Source organism: Scyliorhinus torazame, chromosome 27, assembly GCF_047496885.1.
Source record: "Scyliorhinus torazame isolate Kashiwa2021f chromosome 27, sScyTor2.1, whole genome shotgun sequence".
NCBI classification, from domain to species: domain Eukaryota; kingdom Metazoa; phylum Chordata; class Chondrichthyes; order Carcharhiniformes; family Scyliorhinidae; genus Scyliorhinus; species Scyliorhinus torazame.
The window spans coordinates 11,782,298-11,802,552 of record NC_092733.1 but is presented as its reverse complement, the minus strand read 5'-3'; the positions used below and the strand labels follow the sequence as shown (position 1 = coordinate 11,802,552).

At 48.8% G+C, this 20,255-nt stretch overlaps 1 protein-coding gene across 1 annotated transcript in view; it reads left to right on the top strand.

Moving 5' to 3' along the window:
• The window catches only part of LOC140403203 (venom factor-like), a 259,736-nt gene that overhangs the window by 140,447 nt on the left and 99,034 nt on the right, over positions 1-20,255 (top strand). Inside the window, exons 27-29 of the mRNA XM_072490955.1 lie at positions 4,838-4,933; positions 6,530-6,680; positions 15,490-15,659. Coding sequence (XP_072347056.1) covers positions 4,838-4,933; positions 6,530-6,680; positions 15,490-15,659 — 417 coding nt within the window. The remainder of the gene's footprint in view (positions 1-4,837; positions 4,934-6,529; positions 6,681-15,489; positions 15,660-20,255) is intronic.

The window sequence follows — 20,255 nt, the reverse complement described above, 5'->3', positions numbered from 1 at the left end:
TCCCTAGAGCATCTCGAAAACAAGGACTCCTACATTAGACTCCTATTTATTGACTACAGCTCCGCCTTCAACACCATAATCCCAGCCAAGCTCATATCAAAGCTCCAAAACCTAGGACTTGGCTCCCCACTCTGCAACTGGATCCTCGATTTTCTGACCAACAGACCACAATCAGTAAGAATGAACAATAACACCTCCTCCACAATAGCCCTCAACACCGGCGCCCCGCAAGCCTGCGTACTTAGCCCCCTACTCTACTCCCTGTACACACACGACTGCGTGGCAAAACTTGGTTCCAACTCCATCTACAAGTTTGCTGACGATACGACCATAGTGGGCCGGATGTCGAATAACGATGAGTCCGAATACAGGAGGGAGATAGAGAACCTAGTGGAGTGGTGTAGCGACAACAATCGCTCCTTCAATGCCAGCAAAACTAAAGAGCTGGTAATTGACTTCAGGAAGCAAAGTACTGTACACACCCCTGTCAGCATCAACGGGGCCGAGGTGGAGATGGTTAGTAGTTTCAAATTCCTCGGGGTGCACATCTCCAAAAATCTGTCCTGGTCCACCCACGTCGACGCAACCACCAAGAAAGCACAACAGCGCCTATACTTCCTCAGGAAACTAAGGAAATTCGGCATGTCCACATTGACTCTTACCAACTTTTACAGATACACCATAGAAAGCATCCTATCGGGCTGCATCACAGCCTGGTATGGCAACTGCTCGGCCCAGGACCGCAAGAAACTTCAGAGAGTCGTGAACACCGACCAGTCCATCACACGAACCTGCCCCCCATCCATTGACTCCATCTACACCTCCCGCTGCCTGGGGAAAGCGGGCAGTATAATCAAAGATCCCTCCCACCCGGCTTACTCACTCTTCCAACTTCGTCCATCGGGCAGGAGATACAGAAGTCTGAGACCACGCACAAACAGACTCAAAAACAGCTTCTTCCCCACTATCACCAGACTCCTAAATGACCCTCTATGGACTGATTTCATTAACACTACACCCTGGATGCTTCATCCGATGCCAGTGCTTATGTAGTTACATTGTATATGTTGTGTTGCCCTATTATGTATTTTGTTTTATTCCCTTTTCTTCTCATGTACTTAATGATCTGTTGAGCTGCTCGCAGAAAATTACTTTTCACTGTACCTCGGTACACGTGACAATAAACAAATCCAATCCAACCCAATCCTTAACTACCTCACATGAGCATGAAGGATTAGTTCACCGTGTGGCATCAAGCTCATTGAGTAACGATTTGAGCAAGCGATATTGCAGAGCTCAGGCACAAATTGAATTGCCGATCTCAACAACAAAGTCAATAATCTTGCTCGCTCGCACTTGTTGGTGGATAACCCAGTGGAAATTGTCATAAGAGAATTCAGGACCATTTCTGCAAAATGCAACAAATCCTGCATTGACACCCAGCATTGACGGTGCACCATCGGTTGTGAGTGAAACCGGTTTCCTAATCGGAATGTTTTTCTCTGTCACTTATCTTCAATTCATTGTAGAGATTCTCTCCTCTGGGGCTGGATTCTCCGATTTTGAGGCTTTGTCCCCACACCGACTTGGGAACAGTGACGTTTTACGACAGAAAGAAATGGCGTAAAATGGCCACCGATCCTCTGTTTGGCTGGGGGCTAGCATCAAGGCAGCGTAGAGCACTCGACTCGAGCTGACGATACAGACCGGAGAATTGCCGGGTCCGTGGCCGCACATGCGCTCGGTGGCTGCATGCAGCGGCCGCGCCGTGCAACATGGCGCCGGCTGCTCACGGACTCGGACTGCGAAATAGTGCTCCCCCTTGGCCGGCTCGTGCGTCCTGGACCACCCCCCCCCCCCACAATGTCCCCCATCCCCTGGCAAAAGTCCCCCCTGCCCTCGGATCGGCCCTCCCCCAACTGTGGCAGCGCTGGACTGAGTCCACAGCTGTCATGCTGTGTTCCTGACGGATGAGACCATGAGAGACCCACGCTGTCGGGAACTCGGCCGGTCGGGGGCGGAGCATTTGGGGGAGCGGGCCTCAGGCAATGTCCTGATTTTGGCGTCGGTGACCGGAGAATCCAGTCCGTTGTCTCTCTCTCTGAGTGGTAAAAGCGTGAGAAAGTCCTCCTTTTTTGTTGAGTCTTTGAATGCCATACGAACGAAAACATTCAGCTGGGCTGTTTGGCCCATCATGTCTACTGATTCATCAAACTGCGTGAAAAACATTCAGAACCTGGCAAGTTTGGTGTATTTTCTGAGACAACAATTCTATCCTTCCAGCTACTATTAAAGTGCCAAGCGGCATGTTCTTGATGGTTGTAATAATTTCATCTTTCTTTTTCAAGCCTTTCAGCAAAGTGTCGGCAGCAACCATCATAACCTCCTTGATAACTTCTTCACCATCGATGAATGGTTTATTATGTATTGCCAGCAGATGGCTAATGCAAAAAGAAGCTTCTTTGCTCGCCTTGTCTTTCGTCACAGGTTTTGAGAAGAGTGACTGTTGAGCTTTCAAAATTCCCTTTAACTCCCCAATTCCAAATGTCCAAATTGTGCTGTTAAAAGGGAAATCTTCTTGACCTTTTGCATGCCTTGTCTTGTGATGCCATCCCAAATGACCTTTTACTCAAGGCTTTACTCTATTGACAAATGAGACAAATAGTCCTGCACTTGACATTTGTAAAAATAAATTTGCTTTCCCATTCCTGGTGGAAAAGATAGGTTTTTGCCCAGTTTCGGAGGTCCCTGAATTTTTGCCCATCATTTTGTCTTCAACTAGCTTATTCTATGTTTTGGCACCTGCAAGAATCTCGTTGCTTGAGTTCTGTAGATTTTTGGCATTGTTCGGCAGGCAATGAACTGATTCACTCGTCATTACAAGAAATGGCGAGGTTCAGCAGGCAACAACAATCGATTGTTCGAGGCCCTAGATCAATCTGTCGACTATTTGGAGACCACTATTCTGGATGGTCGTGGGATTGAAAGGTGCTGTCTAAGGAGTCTTGGTGAATTCCTGCAGTGCATATAGTAGATGGTACATACGGCTGCCACTGAGTGCCAATGCTGGAGGGAGTGCCAATTAAGTGGGCTTCTTTGTGCTGGACAGAGTCGAGCTTCTTGAGTGCTGTTGGAACTGTACTCATCCAGGCAAGTAAGCCGTTACTCACTGGAGTTTAGAAGAATGAAAGGTGACCTTATTGAGACATATTGGATTCTCAGAGGGCTTGATAGGATAATTGCTGGGAGGTTATTTCCCCATTTGGGAGAGTCTAAAATCAGAGGACATAATCTTAGAGTAAGGGATCACCCATTTAAAACATAGATGAGGAATTTCTTCTCTCAGAGAGTAGTAAATCTGTGGAATTGTTTTCACCGCAGAGGGCTCTGGAGGCTGCATCATTAAGTATGTTCAAGGCTGTTATAGACAGATTTTTATTCAGGAAGAGAATCAAGGCTAATGGGGATAAGGTGGAAAAGTTGAGGATTACCGTATCAGATCAGTCATGATCTCATTGAATGGTGGAGCAGACTTGATGGGCCAAATGGCCTACATCTGTGTCTATGTCTTGTGGACAGTTTTCTATCACACTCCAAACTTGTGCCTTGTAGATAATGGGAGTGAGGAGGTGAGTTATTCACCACAGGATTAGCTTCTGACCTGCTTTTGTAGCCACAGTATTTCTATGGCTAGTCCAGTTCAGTTTCTGATCAATGGTAACTCCCAGGATGTTGAAAGAGGAGAGATTCAGCAAGTGGAATGCCATTGAATGTCAAAGAGTGATTGTTAGATTCTCTCTTGAAGGAGATGGTCATTGCCTGGCACTTGTGTGGCATGAATGTTACTTGCCATCTGTCAGCCCAAGCTTGGATATTGTCCAGGTCTTGCTGCATTTAGACATGGTCTGTTTTGGTATCTGAGGAGTCGCAAATGATACTGAAGATTTTGCAGTTATCAGCGAACAACCCCATTTCTGACCTTCTGTTGGATGGACGGTCATCGATGAAGCATCTGGAGATGGCTGGACCTCGGACACTATCCTGAGGAGCTCCTGCAGTGCTGTCCTGGAACTGAGATGATTGACCTCCAACAACCACAACCATCTTCCTTTCTGCCAGGTATGTCTCCAACCAGTGGAGAGTTTTCCCCATAATTCCCATTGACTCTAGTTTTTCTGGAGCCCTTAATCCCACACTCAGTCAAATGCTGCCTTGATGACAACGGCAGTCACTTTCACTTCACTGCAATCTCACTCTGTTCTACTGTCCTCTGGACCAAGCTGCCCAAATCCTTCTGCTTTCAAAACCCTTTGCATAACATTTCTCTTTCCACTCCAAATGCCATCTAGACCCTACTTTGTTCTTCCTTGAGGTCCATTCTATTCCTCTCTATGGAATAAAGCAATCTACCATTTTTTTTTAAATATGAGGGATTCCGTATAAAACGCAATTTGTTTGGGGAAACTTGTTATTTTCAATATTTTAATGGCTTATTTAAAATCCAACAAGACAGGTAAATGTCCAGTGTGTAATTTCTTAAGATTTTTGGTTTTAAAATGTTTGATATGCAAAGTTCATATCGAAGTTGGATTTATACACCATTCCTGATGTTCCAAAATGACCACACTGTTCCCTCAGATGAATGAGGCTTTGAGTTTTTTAAATATGACCCTTTGGTTTTCTTCAGGCATTTGATATTTTTTTCAAACACTCCAAACATTGCTAAACAGAGACAAAATCAGCAGTTTAACACCTCTTGCTATTTGCTCTAAGTCACAATGTAGGAGACTGCCTGAATGACATGTTTCATGTTATTTTTAATGTTAATTTCCTTTAGGGAGGAGTGGCTGGATTAGAAAACAGTGTATCACTGACTGCGTTTGTACTCATCGCAATGCTTGAGGCTCAATTTGTTTGTCCAGAAGTCCTGCAGGTAAAGGAGTCCTATTTGTTTAGAGTAAGGTAATGATGCAATACTTTGTTTTGGGTAACATTCCTTAATTTAACTCCAATGTTCCTCCAACTCACACGGAAGGTCTGACTCTTGCTTGGTTCCAGCAGAGGGGAAGGGGCGATTATTCAGCACATAAACTTTGGATGTGATTGCGAACTGGCTACATGGCTAGAGAATGTTCCTGTCTGTTACATTGTTGATTAAAATCCAAGATGCTCTGATTTGCACCCTGCATGTTCAACAACATTTCGGCAAAAATCTTTGAGCTGAACGTTTGAGGGCAAGGCTAAGTTGGAATTTGAAAGAAAGACTGGAGGCTTGGGGTTGGATTCTTTGTTATTGGGACTATGTCCCCACTGCGTTGTAAAGACTGTGGACTTGCAGGGGGCTAGCAGGGACCCGGCGTAAATCTCGCAGCTTTTGCTGCAGATACGGGCCCTCGCACTTCCGGGTCGGAGGCCGCGCATGTGCAGGGCGGTGGCCCTCAGCGGCCATGCTCTACTCCATGGCAGACTCAGACAGCAGAACTGGACACTAAAAATAGACCCCCCGATCGGCCGCGCGCCCGACCCTGATGGCCCGCCCAAACAATTGCCCAGCCACGTATAAGACCCCCCCCCACCCTCCAATTGGCTCGCCCCCGACCTGGGTGGCCGCAGACTGAGTCCGCAGCTGCCACGCTAGTTTCCCGACCGGCCGGACCATGAGTGGGCCACGGCGTCGGGACTTCGGCCGGTCGGGGATGGAGAATGCTGGAGCGGGCATCTGGAAATGGCTCCAGGTAGGTGCTGCGCGGCATTTCGGGGCCCGCAGAATCTGGGAACCGGCGCCGGTCCTGATTCCGTGCAGGGAAATGGATTCTCTGCCCCAGCGCCGGCCGCAATTTCAGCCTCGGTGGCGGAGAATCCAGCCCCAGGTGCGGGAGTGGAGGAACTGTAAGGAGGGTGGAATGTGACAGGGCGTGTGGGTGTTGTGGAGTTCAGTTTTGGAGATAAAGAGGGGTGATTGGAGAAAGGAATATGATTGGGAATAGATCATAGGATGGAGATAACTGGAAGCTGCATCCTTGGTCGTGACAGGAATTTGGATGGGAAGAACAATAGCCCAATGTTCACTAAATGTGAAGTCGGAAGGAGCACTCCTGCACCACATGCAATCTAAGCTTTGGTGATCCCAGAATATTCAGCATTGGCGATTTGTACAATGCCAATGAAGAGATGTTTTATCCTTTCTTTAGTTGCTGTGAACATGTGAACACAAGGGCATAATTTGTAGATTATTTTTAAACATTACACTGCAAAAATGTTATGGCTCACTCTTGTTTTTCATTCTATAATATTTTTTGAATATAAGGGACTCTGTGCAAAATACAAGTTGTGGAAGAAACTTGTTACTTTCAACATCTTAATGGCTCATTCAAAATCCAACAAGATCCTGACAAAACAAAAAAAAAAGGACAGGGCTGATTTTACATACTGAATAAATGTTGTCGTTGTGAATGCTTGCTCAATACACCAGTTGGTAACATGCGATGGAATGTCATTATCAAGTCTCTTTATCTTTTATTAATGTCAGGGTGATGAAAATAGTATCAGAAGAGCAGAAGATTACCTGGAAAATCAGATTGGTAATCTAAAGAGAGCGTATTCTGTGGCAATAACAACCTATGCCCTATCACTATTGAGCATAAACAAACTAGACATTCTGATGAAATTTGCTTCACCAGGTAAGTCTCATTAATGGTTGCGTGAACATTTTCTCTCTTTTTTTTCTTGCTGATATTCTGTCTGCCCTTGCACATCCAGGGAACCTCACAAAGAAGTGAAATAGTTACAGCTAATGAAGGCTGAGACAAGGTTGGCTTTAATCCTGAAACCAGAACTCAGTTCAACTCTCCACACCCCCGCAGTACAATTCAGCACCCCCACCCCCAGACTTTCTGAGTTCCCCCACCAAATATTGGGGGTAACCTGACCCCCCCCCCCCATGTAGACCCCCATCAATAAAGTGACCCCACCACAGAGATCTCCTAAATAAAGGGACCCCCCCCCCCCCCCGCAAAGACCCATTAAATAAAGACACCCCCCCACGTAGGCCCACTAAATACAGGGACCCCCCACAGAGATTTCCTGAATAAAGGGACCCCCCACTTCGCGGATTCTTCACTGACGTGAAGTAGAGGTACAAATATGTCGACAGATTATAGAAAAATGTAGGAGCAATAGGGTGGTCGTGATGGGAGATTTTAACTTCCCAACATAGAATGGGGCTCATGTAGTGTTGGAGGCGTAGATGGAGCAGAATTTGTAAAGATCATCCAGGAGAGTTTTTTAGAGCAGTATGTAAATAGTCCAACTCGGGAGGGGGCCATACTGGACCTGGTACTGGGGAATGATCCCGGCCAGGTGGTTGAAGTTTCAGTCGGTGATTACTTTGGGAATAGCGATCACAATTCCGTAAGTTTTAGAATACTCATGGACAAAGACAAGAGTGGTCCTAAAGGAAGAGTGCTAAATTGGAGAAAGGCCAAGTATAACAAAATTCGGCAGGAGCTAGGGAATGTGGATTGGGAGCAGCTGTTTAAGGGAAAATCCACATTTGAAATGTGGGAGTCTTTTAAGGAAAGGTTGATTAGAGTGCAGGACAGACATGTCCCTGTGAAAATGAGGTATAGGAATGGCAAGATTAGGGAACCATGGATGACGGGTGGAATTGTGAGACTAGCTAAGATGAAAAAAGAAGCATCAGCTCGAGGCGACTTAAAACTGATGAAGCTTTGGAGGAATATCGGGAAAGTAGGACAAATATCAAACGCGCAATAAAGAGGGCTAAAAGGGGTCATGAAATATTTTTGGCTAACAGGGTTAAGGAAAATCCCAAGGCCTTTTATTCGTATATAAGGAGCAAGAGGGTAACTAGAGAAAGAATTGGCCCACTGAAAGACAAAAGAGGGAATTTATGCGTGGAGTCAGAGGAAATGGGTGAGATTCTTAATGAGTACTTTGCATCGGTATTCACCAAGGAGAGGGACATGACGGATGTTGAGGTTAGGAATGGATGTTTAAATACTCTAGGTCAAGTTGGCAGAAGGAAGGGGGAGGTTTTGGGTATTCTAAAAGGCATTAAGGGGACAAGTCCCCAGGTCCGGATGGGATCTATCCCAGGTTACTGAGGGAAGCGAGGGACGAAATAGCCGTGGCCTCAACAGATATCTTTGCAGCATCCTTGAGCACGGGTGAGGTCCCGGAGGACTGGAGAATTGCTAATGTTGTCCCTTTGTTTAAGAAGGGTAGCAGGGATATTCCAGGGAATTATAGACCTGTGAGCTTGACGTCAGTCAAGGCAAACTGTTGGAGAAGATACTGAGGGATAGGATCTATTCACATTTGGAAGAAAATAGACTTATCAGTGATAGGCAGCATGGTTTTGTGCAGGGAAGGTCATGTCTTACAAACCTAATAGAATTCTTTGAGGAAGTGACAAAGTTAATTGATGAGGCAAGGGCTGTAGATGTCATATACATGGACTTCAGTAAGGCGTTTGATAAAGTTTCCCATGGCAGGTTGATGGAAAAAGTGAAGTCGTATGGGGTTCAGGGTGTATTAACTAGATGGATAAAGAACTGGCTGGGCAACAGGAGACAGAGAGTAGTGGTGGAAGGGAGTGTCTCAAAATGGAGAAAGGTGACTAGTGGTGTCCCACAGGGATCCGTGCTCGGACCACTGTTGTTTGTGATATACATAAATGATCTGGAGGACTTCCGGGTGCGGCGATGACCAGCTGAGTCGCACGTTTCGGCAGCTCCCTGTGAAACGGACTTTTGGGCTCTTGATAGGAGCCCCAACGGCAATTTTGACGGCTAAAAACACTGTGCGGTAAACCAGAAGGGAATCCCCCCTGGATACGGATGGAAAAAGGAGGAGAAAGTGGCCAGATTGCAGTGGATCCTTTAGAACAGCGGCAAGGAAGGCAAGCAAAAACCAAGATGGCGTCGGAAGGTGGCAGTTTAACATGGGGCCCTGAACAACAAGAGTTCTTGAAATGCTGTGTGGAAGAGATCAAAAAGGAAATGAAGAAAGAGCTGTTGGCCCCGATACTACAGGCGATCGAAGGGCTAAAGGAGGAACAAAAGACCCAGGAGCGGGAGCTTCGGGTCGTGAAGGCAAAGGCAGCCGAGAATGAGGACGACATACAGGGCCTGGTGGTGAAGACGGAGACGCAGGAGGCACATCAGAAACGATGTGTGGAAAGGTTGGAGGCACTGGAAAACAACACAAGGAGGAACAACCTGAGGATTCTTGGTCTTCCTGAAGGTGTGGCGGGAGCGGACGTCGGGGCATATGTGAGCACGATGCTGCACTCGTTAATGGGAGCGGAGGCCCCGGCGGGTCCGTTGGAGGTGGAGGGAGCATACCGAGTGATGGCGCGAGGACCGAGAGCAGGAGAAATTCCCAGAGCCATAGTGGTGAGATTCCTCCGTTTTAAGGATAGAGAAATGGTCCTTAGATGGGCGAAGAAAACTCGGAGCAGTAAATGGGAGAACGCGGTGATCCGCATTTATCAAGACTGGAGTGCAGAGGTGGCGAGAAGGAGGGCGAGCTTTAATCGGGCCAAGGCGGTGCTTCATAAAAAGAAGATAAAATTTGGAATGCTGCAACCGGCAAGACTGTGGGTCACATATCGAGGGAGGCACCACTACTTTGAGACGGCGGATGAAGCGTGGACTTTTATTGTGGAAGAAAAACTGGAATGAGCGGGTTATTAAAAAGAACGTTCGAACAAAGTGGTGGGGCGAATGTGGGGGGCAAAGAGGGGTTTTATGTACTAATCCTGCGATGTGGTAACTTTTCTCTCTCCCACAGGTGGTAATGGGGGGAGGAGGGGAGGTGGAGGAGATGGGGCGTTGGCCATTGGGGGCGGGGCCAAGGGAGAAGCGCGGGCTTGGTTCCCGCGCTATGATAACCATGGCGGGAATAGAGAAGCAGGAAGGAGGGGGCGTCGCACGGTGCGAGCCGAGGTCACGGGGGGAAGCCGAGGTCAGCCAGAGTTTGCTGACTTCTGGGAGCAACATGGGGGGAGTAATTACGCTAGCGGGGGATCTAGCGGGGGGGGGGTGGGAGGGGGGAATTACTGGGTTGCTGCTGCTGGGGAGAGGGGGGAGCTGGTATGGGAGAGGATGGGCGGGGGGGCACCGCCTGGGGGAGATACAGCTGCGTGGGAACCGGGTGAGGAGCTGGAAAAAGGTGATGGCTAATCGACAAGGGGGGGGGGGGGGGGGGGGGGTAGGAAGCCCCCCAACTCGGCTGATCACGTGGAACGTGAGAGGGCTGAACGGGCCGATAAAGAGGGCACGGGTACTCGCACACCTTAAGAAATGGGGGTGTCAATTACAAGGGGTCACGATTTCAAGGTAAGAGGGGGAAAGTTTAAGGGAGATGTGCGTAGGAGGTTTTTTACGCAGAGGGTGGTGGGTACCTGGTACGCTTTACCAGCGGAGGTGGTAGAGGCGGGCACGATAGCATCATTTAAGATGCATCTAGACAGATATATGAATGGGCGGGGAACAGAGGGAAGTAGATCCTTGGAAAATAGGCGACAGGTTTAGATAAAGGATCTGGATCGGCGCAGGCTGGGAGGGCCGAATGGCCTGTTCCTGTGCTGTAATTGTCTTTGTTCACAGAGACCCTGAAATAAAGAGACCCCTAAAGAGACTCCCTAAATAAAGAGACCCCTCACAGCGACCCCCTAAATAAAGGTACCCCCACAGAGACTCCCTAAATAAAGGTATCTCTCCCAGAGACCCCCTAAATAAAGAGACCCACCATAGAGATGATCTAAATAAGTAGACAGCCCCACAGACCCCCAGAAAAGTGACCCCTGTCAGGAAACCTCCCAGAAGAGAGACTTGTGCCTGGAAGCTAGTGAGTAGACCTGACAGAGGCAGTGATAAAGATTTCCCCTTTAACTTTCATCTGGGCAATACACCTGCTGGCTCAGACATAGGAAGCAGCACCTGTCAATTCCTGGAAAGAGAAAATCAGTCAGCTTGTTCAAAACACCTCAGATCATTCTCAAAACACCTCAGATCATAGGCCTCTATATGTCTCGGATCGTGTTTTCCGGGTCCTTAAGGGGGAGGGGGAGCAGCCCCAAGTTGTGGTCCACATTGGCACTAACGACATAGGTAGGAAAGGGGACAAGGATGTCAGGCAGGCTTTCAGGGAGCTAGGATGGAAGCTCAGAACTAGAACAAACAGAGTTGTTATCTCTGGATTGTTGCCCGTGCCACGTGATAGTGAGATGAGGAATAGGGAGAGAGAGCAATTAAACACGTGGCTACAGGGATGGTGCAGGCGGGAGGGATTCAGATTTCAGGATAACTGGGGCTCTTTCTGGGGAAGGTGGGACCTCTACAGACAGGATGGTCTACATCTGAACCCGCGGGGCACAAATATCCTGGGGGGGAGATTTGTTAGTGCTCTTTGGGGGGGTTTAAACTAATGCAGCAGGGGCATGGGAACCTGGATTGTAGTTTTAGGGTAAGGGAGAATGAGAGTATAGAGGTCAGGAGCTCAGATTTGACGTCGCAGGAGGGGGCCAGTGTTCAGGTAGGTGGTTTGAAGTGTGTCTACTTCAATGCCAGGAGTATACGAAATAAGGTAGGGGAACTGGCAGCATGGGTTGGTACCTGGGACTTCGATGTTGTGGCCATTTCGGAGACATGGATAGAGCAGGGACAGGAATGGATGTTGCAGGTTCCGGGGTTTAGGTGTTTTAGTAAGCTCAGAGAAGGAGGCAAAAGAGGGGAAGGTGTGGCGCTGCGAGTCAAGAGCAGTATTACGGTGGCGGAGAGGATGCTAGATGGGGACTCATCTTCCGAGGTAGTATGGGCTGAGGTTAGAAACATGAAAGGAGAGGTCACACTGTTGGGAGTCTTCTATAGGCCTCCAAATAGTTCTAGGGATGTAGAGGAAAGGATGGCGAGGATGATCCTGGATAAGAGCGAAAGTAACAGGGTAGTTATTATGGGAGACTTTAACTTTCCAAATATTGACTGGAAAAGATATAGTTCGAGTACATTAGATGGGTCGTTTTTTGTACAGTGTGTGCAGGAGGGTTTCCTGACACAGTTTGTTGACAGGCCAACAAGAGGCGAGGCCACATTGGATTTGGTTTTGGGTAATGAACCAGGCCAGGTGTTGGATTTGGAGGTAGGTGAGCATTTTGGGGACAGTGACCACAATTCGGCGACGTTTACGTTAAGGATGGAAAGGGATAAGTATACACCGCAGGGCAAGAGTTATAGCTGGGGGAAGGGAAATTATGATGCCATTAGACGTGACTTGGGGGGGATAAGGTGGAGAAGTAGGCTGCAAGTGTTGGACACACTGGATAAGTGGAGCTTGTTCAAGGATCAGCTACTGCGTGTTCTTGATAAGTATGTACCGGTCAGGCAGGGAGGAAGGTGCCGAGCGAGGGAACCGTGGTTTACCAAAGAAGTGGAATCTCTTGTTAAGAGGAAGAAGGAGGCCTATGTGAAGATGAGGTGTGAAGTTTCAGTTGGGGCGATGGATAGTTACAAGGTAGCGAGGAAGGATCTAAAGAGAGAGCTAAGACGAGCAAGGAGGGGACATGAGAAGTATTTGGCAGGAAGGATCAAGGAAAACCCAAACGCTTTCTATAGGTATGTCAGGAATAAGCGAATGACTAGGGAAAGAGTAGGACCAGTCAAGGACAGGGATGGGAAGTTGTGTGTAGAGTCTGAAGAGATAGGCGAGATACTAAATGAATATTTTTTGTCAGTATTCACTCAGGAAAAAGATAATGTTGTGGAGGAGAATGCTGAGCTCCAGGTAAATAGATTAGATGGCATTGAGGTACGTAGGGAAGAGGTGTTGGTAATTCTGGACAGGCTGAAAATAGATAAGTCTCCGGGACCTGATGGGATTTATCCTAGGATTCTCTGGGAGGCCAGAGAAGAGATTGCTGGACCATTGGCTTTGATTTTTATGTCATCATTGGCTCCAGGAATAGTGCCAGAGCACTGGAGGATAGCAAATGTGGTCCCTTTGTTCAAAAAGGGGAGCAGAGACAACCCCGGCAACTATAGACCGGTGAGCCTCACGTCTGTAGTGGGTAAAGTCTTGGAGGGGATTATAAGAGACAAGATTTATAATCATCTAGATAGGAATAATATGATCAGGGATAGTCAGCATGGCTTTGTGAAGGGTAGGTCATGCCTCACAAACCTTATCGAGTTCTTTGAGAAGGTGACTGAACAGGTAGACGAGGGTAGAGCAGTTGATGTGGTGTATATGGATTTCAGCAAAGCGTTTGATAAGGTTCCCCACGGTAGGCTATTGCAGAAAATACGGAGGCTGGGGATTGAGGGTGATTTAGAGATGTGGATCAGAAATTGGCTAGCTGAAAGAAGACAGAGGGTGGTGGTTGATGGGGAATGGAGTTCAGTCACAAGTGGAGTACCACAAGGATCTGTTCTGGGGCCGTTGCTGTTTGTCATTTTTATCAATGACCTAGAGGAAGGCGCAGAAGGGTGGGTGAGTAAATTTGCAGATGATACTAAAGTCGGTGGTGTTGTCGATAGTGTGGAAGGAAGTAGCAGGTTACAGAGGGATATAGATAACCTGCAGAGCTGGGCTGAGAGGTGGCAAATGGAGTTTAATGTAGGGAAGTGTGAGGTGATTCACTTTGGAAGGAATAACAGGAATGTGGAATATTTGGCTAATGGAAAAGTTCTTGAAAGTGTGGATGAGCAGAGGGATCTAGGTGTCCATGTACATAGATCCATGAAAGTTGCCACCCAGGTTGATAGGGTGGTGAAGAAGGCCTATGGAGTGTTGGCCTTTATTGGTAGAGGGATTGAGTTCCGGAGTCAGGAGGTCATGTTGCAGCTGTACAGAACTCTGGTACGGCCGCATTTGGAGTATTGAGTACAGTTCTGGTCACCGCATTATAGGAAGGACGTGGAGGCTTTGGAGCGGGTGCAGAGGAGATTTACCAGGATGTTGCCTGGTATGGAGGGAAAATCTTATGAGGAAAGGCTGATGGACTTGAGGTTGTTTTCGTTGGAGAGAAGAAGGTTAAGAGGAGACTTAATAGAGGCATACAAAATGATTAGGGGGTTGGATAGGGTGGACAGTGAGAGCCTTCTCCCGCGGATGGAAATGGCTGGCACGAGGGGACATAACTTTAAACTGAGGGGTAATAGATATAGGACAGAGGTCAGAGGTAGGTTCTTTACGCTCAGAGTAGTGAGGCCATGGAATGCCCTACCTGCTACAGTAGTGAACTCGCCAACATTGAGGGCATTTAAAAGTTTCTTGGATAAACATATGGATGATAATGGTATAGTGTAGGTTAGATGGCTTTTGTTTCGGTGCAACATCGTGGGCCGAAGAGCCTGTACTGCGCTGTATTGTTCTATGTTCTATGTTCTATCATTCAAAAAAAATGTATTTTATTAGAAATGTGTATCAAAAAGGTTACAGCACATAAACGCTCCAGAGAAACATACTTACCAACAATCAACGATGCAGTTTGTACAACTTTTCCCCCCTTTTCACCCTCTCCCCCACCTCCCCTCGCAACGAACAACTCCTTAAACAAGACCACGAATATCCCTCACCTTTTCTCATACCCCTCTGCTGAGCCCCTTAGCTCACACTTTATCTTTTCCAACCACAGGAAGTCGTACAGGTTGCCCAACCAAGCCGCTACCCCCGGTGGCGTAGCCGACTGCCACTCCAGTAAAATTTGTCGCCAGGCAATCCTCGTCGCCAGTATTTTAACCACCCCCAAAGCGGTCAGTTCCACATCGGGTTCCAGGATAAACAGGCGGTTTATTGAGGGCTTCTGGGAAAACCAGATCCCCAACTCTAGGCTTTCGGCGGACCCAGGATATGACACTCCATTTTTGTGTGTGGTGGGCTGGTCCCCATATACATTGGGGGGAGATTTGTTTTCCTCATCAGCGATTGCATGCCATTTAAGAATGATATGCTTTGCAAGCACTGTACTCACCTCATAACTCTCCTTGGAGGTCTGCTCAGCAGGTGCATGCCTTTTGAAAGCATTTGTGATTCACGCTGTCAACATCATGCCATCGTGGGTGGAAGTTTTGACAGGAGAGAATGATTCCCTCATGGACGCCCAATAATGAGATGCAAATATAAGCAAATTAAGTTCCCAGCATTGCATTGTGCCACTGATGGGAGGAGGGGACGATCGTGGCAAGTTTTCTGGCCAACGCAAAACACGACTGATGGCCTTCTCGCGAGATTTTCAGGTCCCGTCACTTGCCGAAAATAGGAATGGAAATTCCTGCCCAGGCGTCTTTTATATGAATGCAAGTTCCAATTCATAAAATTTGGGAGGAAGGATCTCCCTGCGAATGTATCTACCTGCCAGAACTAGATGAAGCATTTAGACAGAACTGCATACCAGTTAATTTGAAATGGGTGGTGCACTTACTTTGAGCTTTATTTTAACTTAGTCTTTTTCTTACACTTTTCTAGATCAATCACACTGGGTAGAAGATGGAAATGTCAACTCTTTGTACACAATTGAAGCCACAGGATATGCTGTTCTGGCACTTGTGCAGTTTGAGAAATTTGACCAAGCTGGTAAAGCAGTTAAATGGCTGTCACAAAGAAGTGAATATGGAGGAGGCTACAGCTCCACACAGGTTGCACTATTTTATTTACATTTGTCATGAGTTAATTTTTAAAAAAAATTTAGAGCACCCAATTCATTTTTCACAATTAAGGGGCAATTTAGCGTGGCCAATCCACCTGCACATCTTTGGGTTGGGGGGGCGAAACCCTCGCAAACACGGGGAAAATGTGCAAACTCCACACGGACAGTGACCCAGAGCCGGGATCAAACCTGGGATGGGCGCCATGAGGCAGCAGTGCTATCCCACTGCGCCACCGTGCTGCCCTATGAATTAATTTTAAAGAAAATAAACTAACAGTTTATCACAAACCTTTGAGAGTGGGTGGTTGAGGCCCTTCTTTTTTTTTAAAGCTGCCAAACCAGAAGTCACCCTTCCCGAAGAACAAAGGCTTGTGCTTGTACAGAAACCAAAGAGAAAATGCTGGAAAATCTCAGCAGGTCTGGCAGCATCAGTAGGGAGAGAAAAGAGCTAACGTTTCGAGTCCAGATGACCCTTTGTCAAAGCTATAAGACAGAGAAAGTGGGAAATATTCATACTGTGGAGTGAGAATGAAAGATGAGTCAAAGCCACAGAAACCCAGGGAAACCGGGTGCTAATGGCTTCAGAAACCACAGGGGATTGAATGCTAATGGCAGTCCCCAGAGAGAACAAAAGGTGTGAAAGGCCAAACAGCAGAGCAACTAACACCAGAGGGGAAACTGTGACAGATGTTGATGTGGGGGAGGGGAAGGGGGCAGCAAAGGGGAGAAAGGGTAAGGAAAGGTGGATAAGATGGGGGGGTGGGGGGAATTAAAAATATATAAAGAAAGACAAGCGAGAAATAAATGGTGAAAGACAGATAAAATGAAAGGGGATGAAAACAAATGGGTCGAGGTGGGGTAGAGCTGATCATCTGAAGTTGTTGAATTCGATGTTGAGACCGGAAGGCTGTAGCTTGCCCAACCGGAAGATCAGATGTTGTTCCTCCAGTTTGCGTTGAGCTTCACTGGAACATTACAGCAGGCCAACGACAGACATGTGGGCATGGGAGCAGGATCTTGTGTTGAAATGGCAAACAACGGGAAGGTCAGGGTCCTGAATGCACACAGACCGAAGGTGCTCAGCAAAGCGATCACCCAATCTGAATTTTGTCTCTCCCATGTAGAGGAGACCACATTGGGAGCAGCGAATGCAGTAGACCAGATTGGAAGAGGTGCAAGTGAAACGCTGCTGAACCTGGAATGAGTGTTTTGGGCCGGCGATGTTAAGCATGGAAGAGGTCAAGGGGCAGGTGTTACACCTTCTGCGATTACATGGGAAGGTGCCATGGGTGATGGGAGAGGAGTTGGGTATGGTGGAGGAGTGGACTAGATTATGTCAGAGGGAACGGTCTCTGCAGAATGCTGACAGAGGAAATAAAGGGAAGATGTGTTTGGTGGTGGCACCACGCTGGAGTTGGCGAAAATGGCGGAGGATACATACGGAGGCTGGTGGGACCACACTCGCCAGCCCCCCGTTAACAAGATAGAGCAGCACACAAACTGCTCCTGCAAGCCAACCCCACTCAGCTGGCAGCCATGGCGCCAAGACAACCGACCACATGATTTGAGGATGCAGACCTGGGGCGGTTCCAAGAGGCAGTGAGGCCAGGAGGGATGTCCAGTTCCCCAAAGGGTCCAGAAGGGTCAGGCATAGGGAAACCAGTGCTGCCTGAAATGAAGTGGAAGTGGCCGGCAGCTCGGGCAACATGACCAAGAGGAGTGCCGCAAGAAGGTTAACAAAAAACATAGAAAAGTACAGCACAGGAACAGGCCCTTCGGCCCTCCAAGCCTGCGCCGACCATGCTGCCCGTCTAAACTAAAATCTTTTACACTTCCAGGGTCCGTATCCCTCTATTCCCATCCTATTCATGTATTTGCCAAGATGCCCTTTAAACGTCACGATCGTCCCTGCTTCCACCACCTCCTCCGGCAGCGAGTTCCAGGCACCCACTACCCTCTGTGTAAAAAACTTGCCTCGTACATCTACTCTAAACCTTGCCCCTCGCACCTTAAACCTATGCCCCCGAGTAATTGACCCCTCTATCCTGGGAAAATGTCCCTGACTATCCACTCTGTCTATGCCCCTCATAATTTTGTAGACCTCTATCAGGTCGCCCCTCAACCTCCTTCGTTCCAGTGAGAACAAACCAAGTTTATTCAACCTCTCTTCATAGCAAATGCCCTCCATACCAGGCAACATACTGGTAAATCTCTCCTGGTCGTGTGGCGACCAGAATTGAACACTATACTCCGAGTTTAGCGTAATTAAGGTTCTATACAGCTGCAACATGACTTGACAATTTTTATACTCAATGCCCCGGCCAATGAAGGCAAGCATGCCGTATGCCTTCTTGGCTGAGGGCCTTGGTAAATTGTCCAACTCGATGTGGACATGACCCAGTACCAGGAGGACCTTGATGATGTTCTGTGGGATATGACCCGGCCTCAGATGTTAATGGTCAAGGTGCTGCGGAGTTGGTCCCAGTCGCGGGTGGGCATTGCCGTTGGTCTGCAGAGCATGTCCCAATTACTGAGGAGTATCACCAAGGGCGTCGACACAATGACGCAGACATCGGGGGAGCTGCCAGGGCTGGCAGAGCTTGATGACGCTGGGGCAGATGGGGCTCAACAAAGCTGCCCCTCTGCCCTGAGGTGAACCCCAGGGCCCTATGGGTACTGGCCAGGAGGAGGAGGCTCTGGGTGCCAACCTGTACTGGTCCCATGGGGTGGCAATGGTGGCCTCGGGTTTCATCCTGCTGACGACGCTGCGGATCAGGGTGGCACGGCTGTGCATGTACTGCCGTCGGAGGACAACTGCCAGGGGCATCAATGGCCACAGGATGTGGTAAGCTGCTGGCTGCCTCCTCCTCAGATGTGCATCCCTGGGTAACAACTAGACGCAGCGGTAGAGCAGGAAGGCTATGTACTTTGAGGATCACAGAGGGCATTGGTGCGGGGTGGGCCGGTTGGGGAAGAGGGGATTGATAGCGGGCAAGGAGGGAGTGTGTATTGGGGGATAGGAGGTGAGGGGTGGTGTAAAGGGGTGGTGGGGAGAGTTGGGCAGCACCATCGGGAGAGTGGGGCAGTGTTGGAGACGTGTGAAACATGAAAAACCCTTCACCACAACCATTCTGTCGCCTCTTTTCACCTTCTTCCACAATGCGGGCTGACCACCGAACCCTTGCCTCATCCGCAGGCATGAGTTGCACATGAGCTGGATATTCAAGGAATGGAAGCCCTTCCTGTTGGTGTAGGACACTCCCAGGTGGCCTGGTGAACTGAAGATGACATGCGTGCAGTCTATCAGCCCCTGTACATGGGGCATCCTGGCGATGGCAGAGAACCCTGCTGCCTGGGCATCCTGTTGGGCTTGGTCCGTGCCAGAGTTTATATAATTTTCTGCCCGGGCAAACAGGGTATCCGTGACCTGTCGGATGCACCAGTGGGCTGTAGCCTGAGAGATGCCACACAGCTCACTGTTCGAGCCCTGGAATGATTGTGAGGCGTAAATGTTCAGGGCTGCGGTGACCTTGATGGCCACGGACAGCGGGCGTCCTCCTACTTTACGCGATGACATGGCCTGGGTGTCGCATCATCACCTTGTTGAGATGGAGCACGCTCTGTCCGTCATCTGCTTGAATGACCAGTGACGCTTGTACACCCTGGCCTGACACGGGCCTCCCCTTCTGGGTCTCACCCGGTACTGCTGGGCAGCATATTGGCCATCACCTCAAGTCTTTGTCGACGCTGCTGCTGCTGCCTTCTCCGGGGCCTGGCTGCCCGGCCTACTAGCAGCACCACTAGTGAAAGTTCCGCATGTCCAGAATACCGTCCATACCATTCGATATCTGAAAGGAATTGGAGAAGGTGAGAGACTGACCAACTGTGATGGCATCCACCCCGGGACCCTCCATTCCGCCCCCCCCCCCCCCCCCCCCCCCCCCAGCCAAAACGCCCTTCCAACGCATACCCAGCTGAGCGGGGGCTCCTGCTCACCGGACCCCAGACACTGTCCCCTGAAACCCGGCTGCTGGTTCCCTCCCAGTTGCACTCACTCACCCTCTGCCCTGGACATGGCCCTGGGACTGGGGACCATCCCCTGGATGTTCGGATGTTGGCTACTGCGTTCGTGGTGTTGCTCCTACAATGTTCAGTAACAGTGTCCATGCATCGCAGTCTGATTGGGTTGCTCGGCAATGACTGCCACATACTTCATGGCCCGCCCACCCACGGAGATCCACTTGGGTTGTGTGATGTGCTAACCTAACAACGATTACCAACTCCCTATTAGCAATAGCCTTCAGCCACGTGACCAGAGTTCTCCGTGGTTAGTGGGGGTTATGGGTCGGCAGTGGACAGACAGGCAGGGACCATGGCATACAAAATGATCAGGGGGTTGGGTAGGGTGGACAGTGAGAGCCTTCTCCCGCGGATGGAAATGGCTGGCACGAGGGGACATAACTTTAAACTGAGGGGTAATAGATATAGGACAGAGGTCAGAGCTAGGTTCTTTACGCAAAGAGTAGTGAGGCCGTGGAATGCCCTACCTGCTACAGTAGTGAACTCGCCAACATTGAGGGCATTA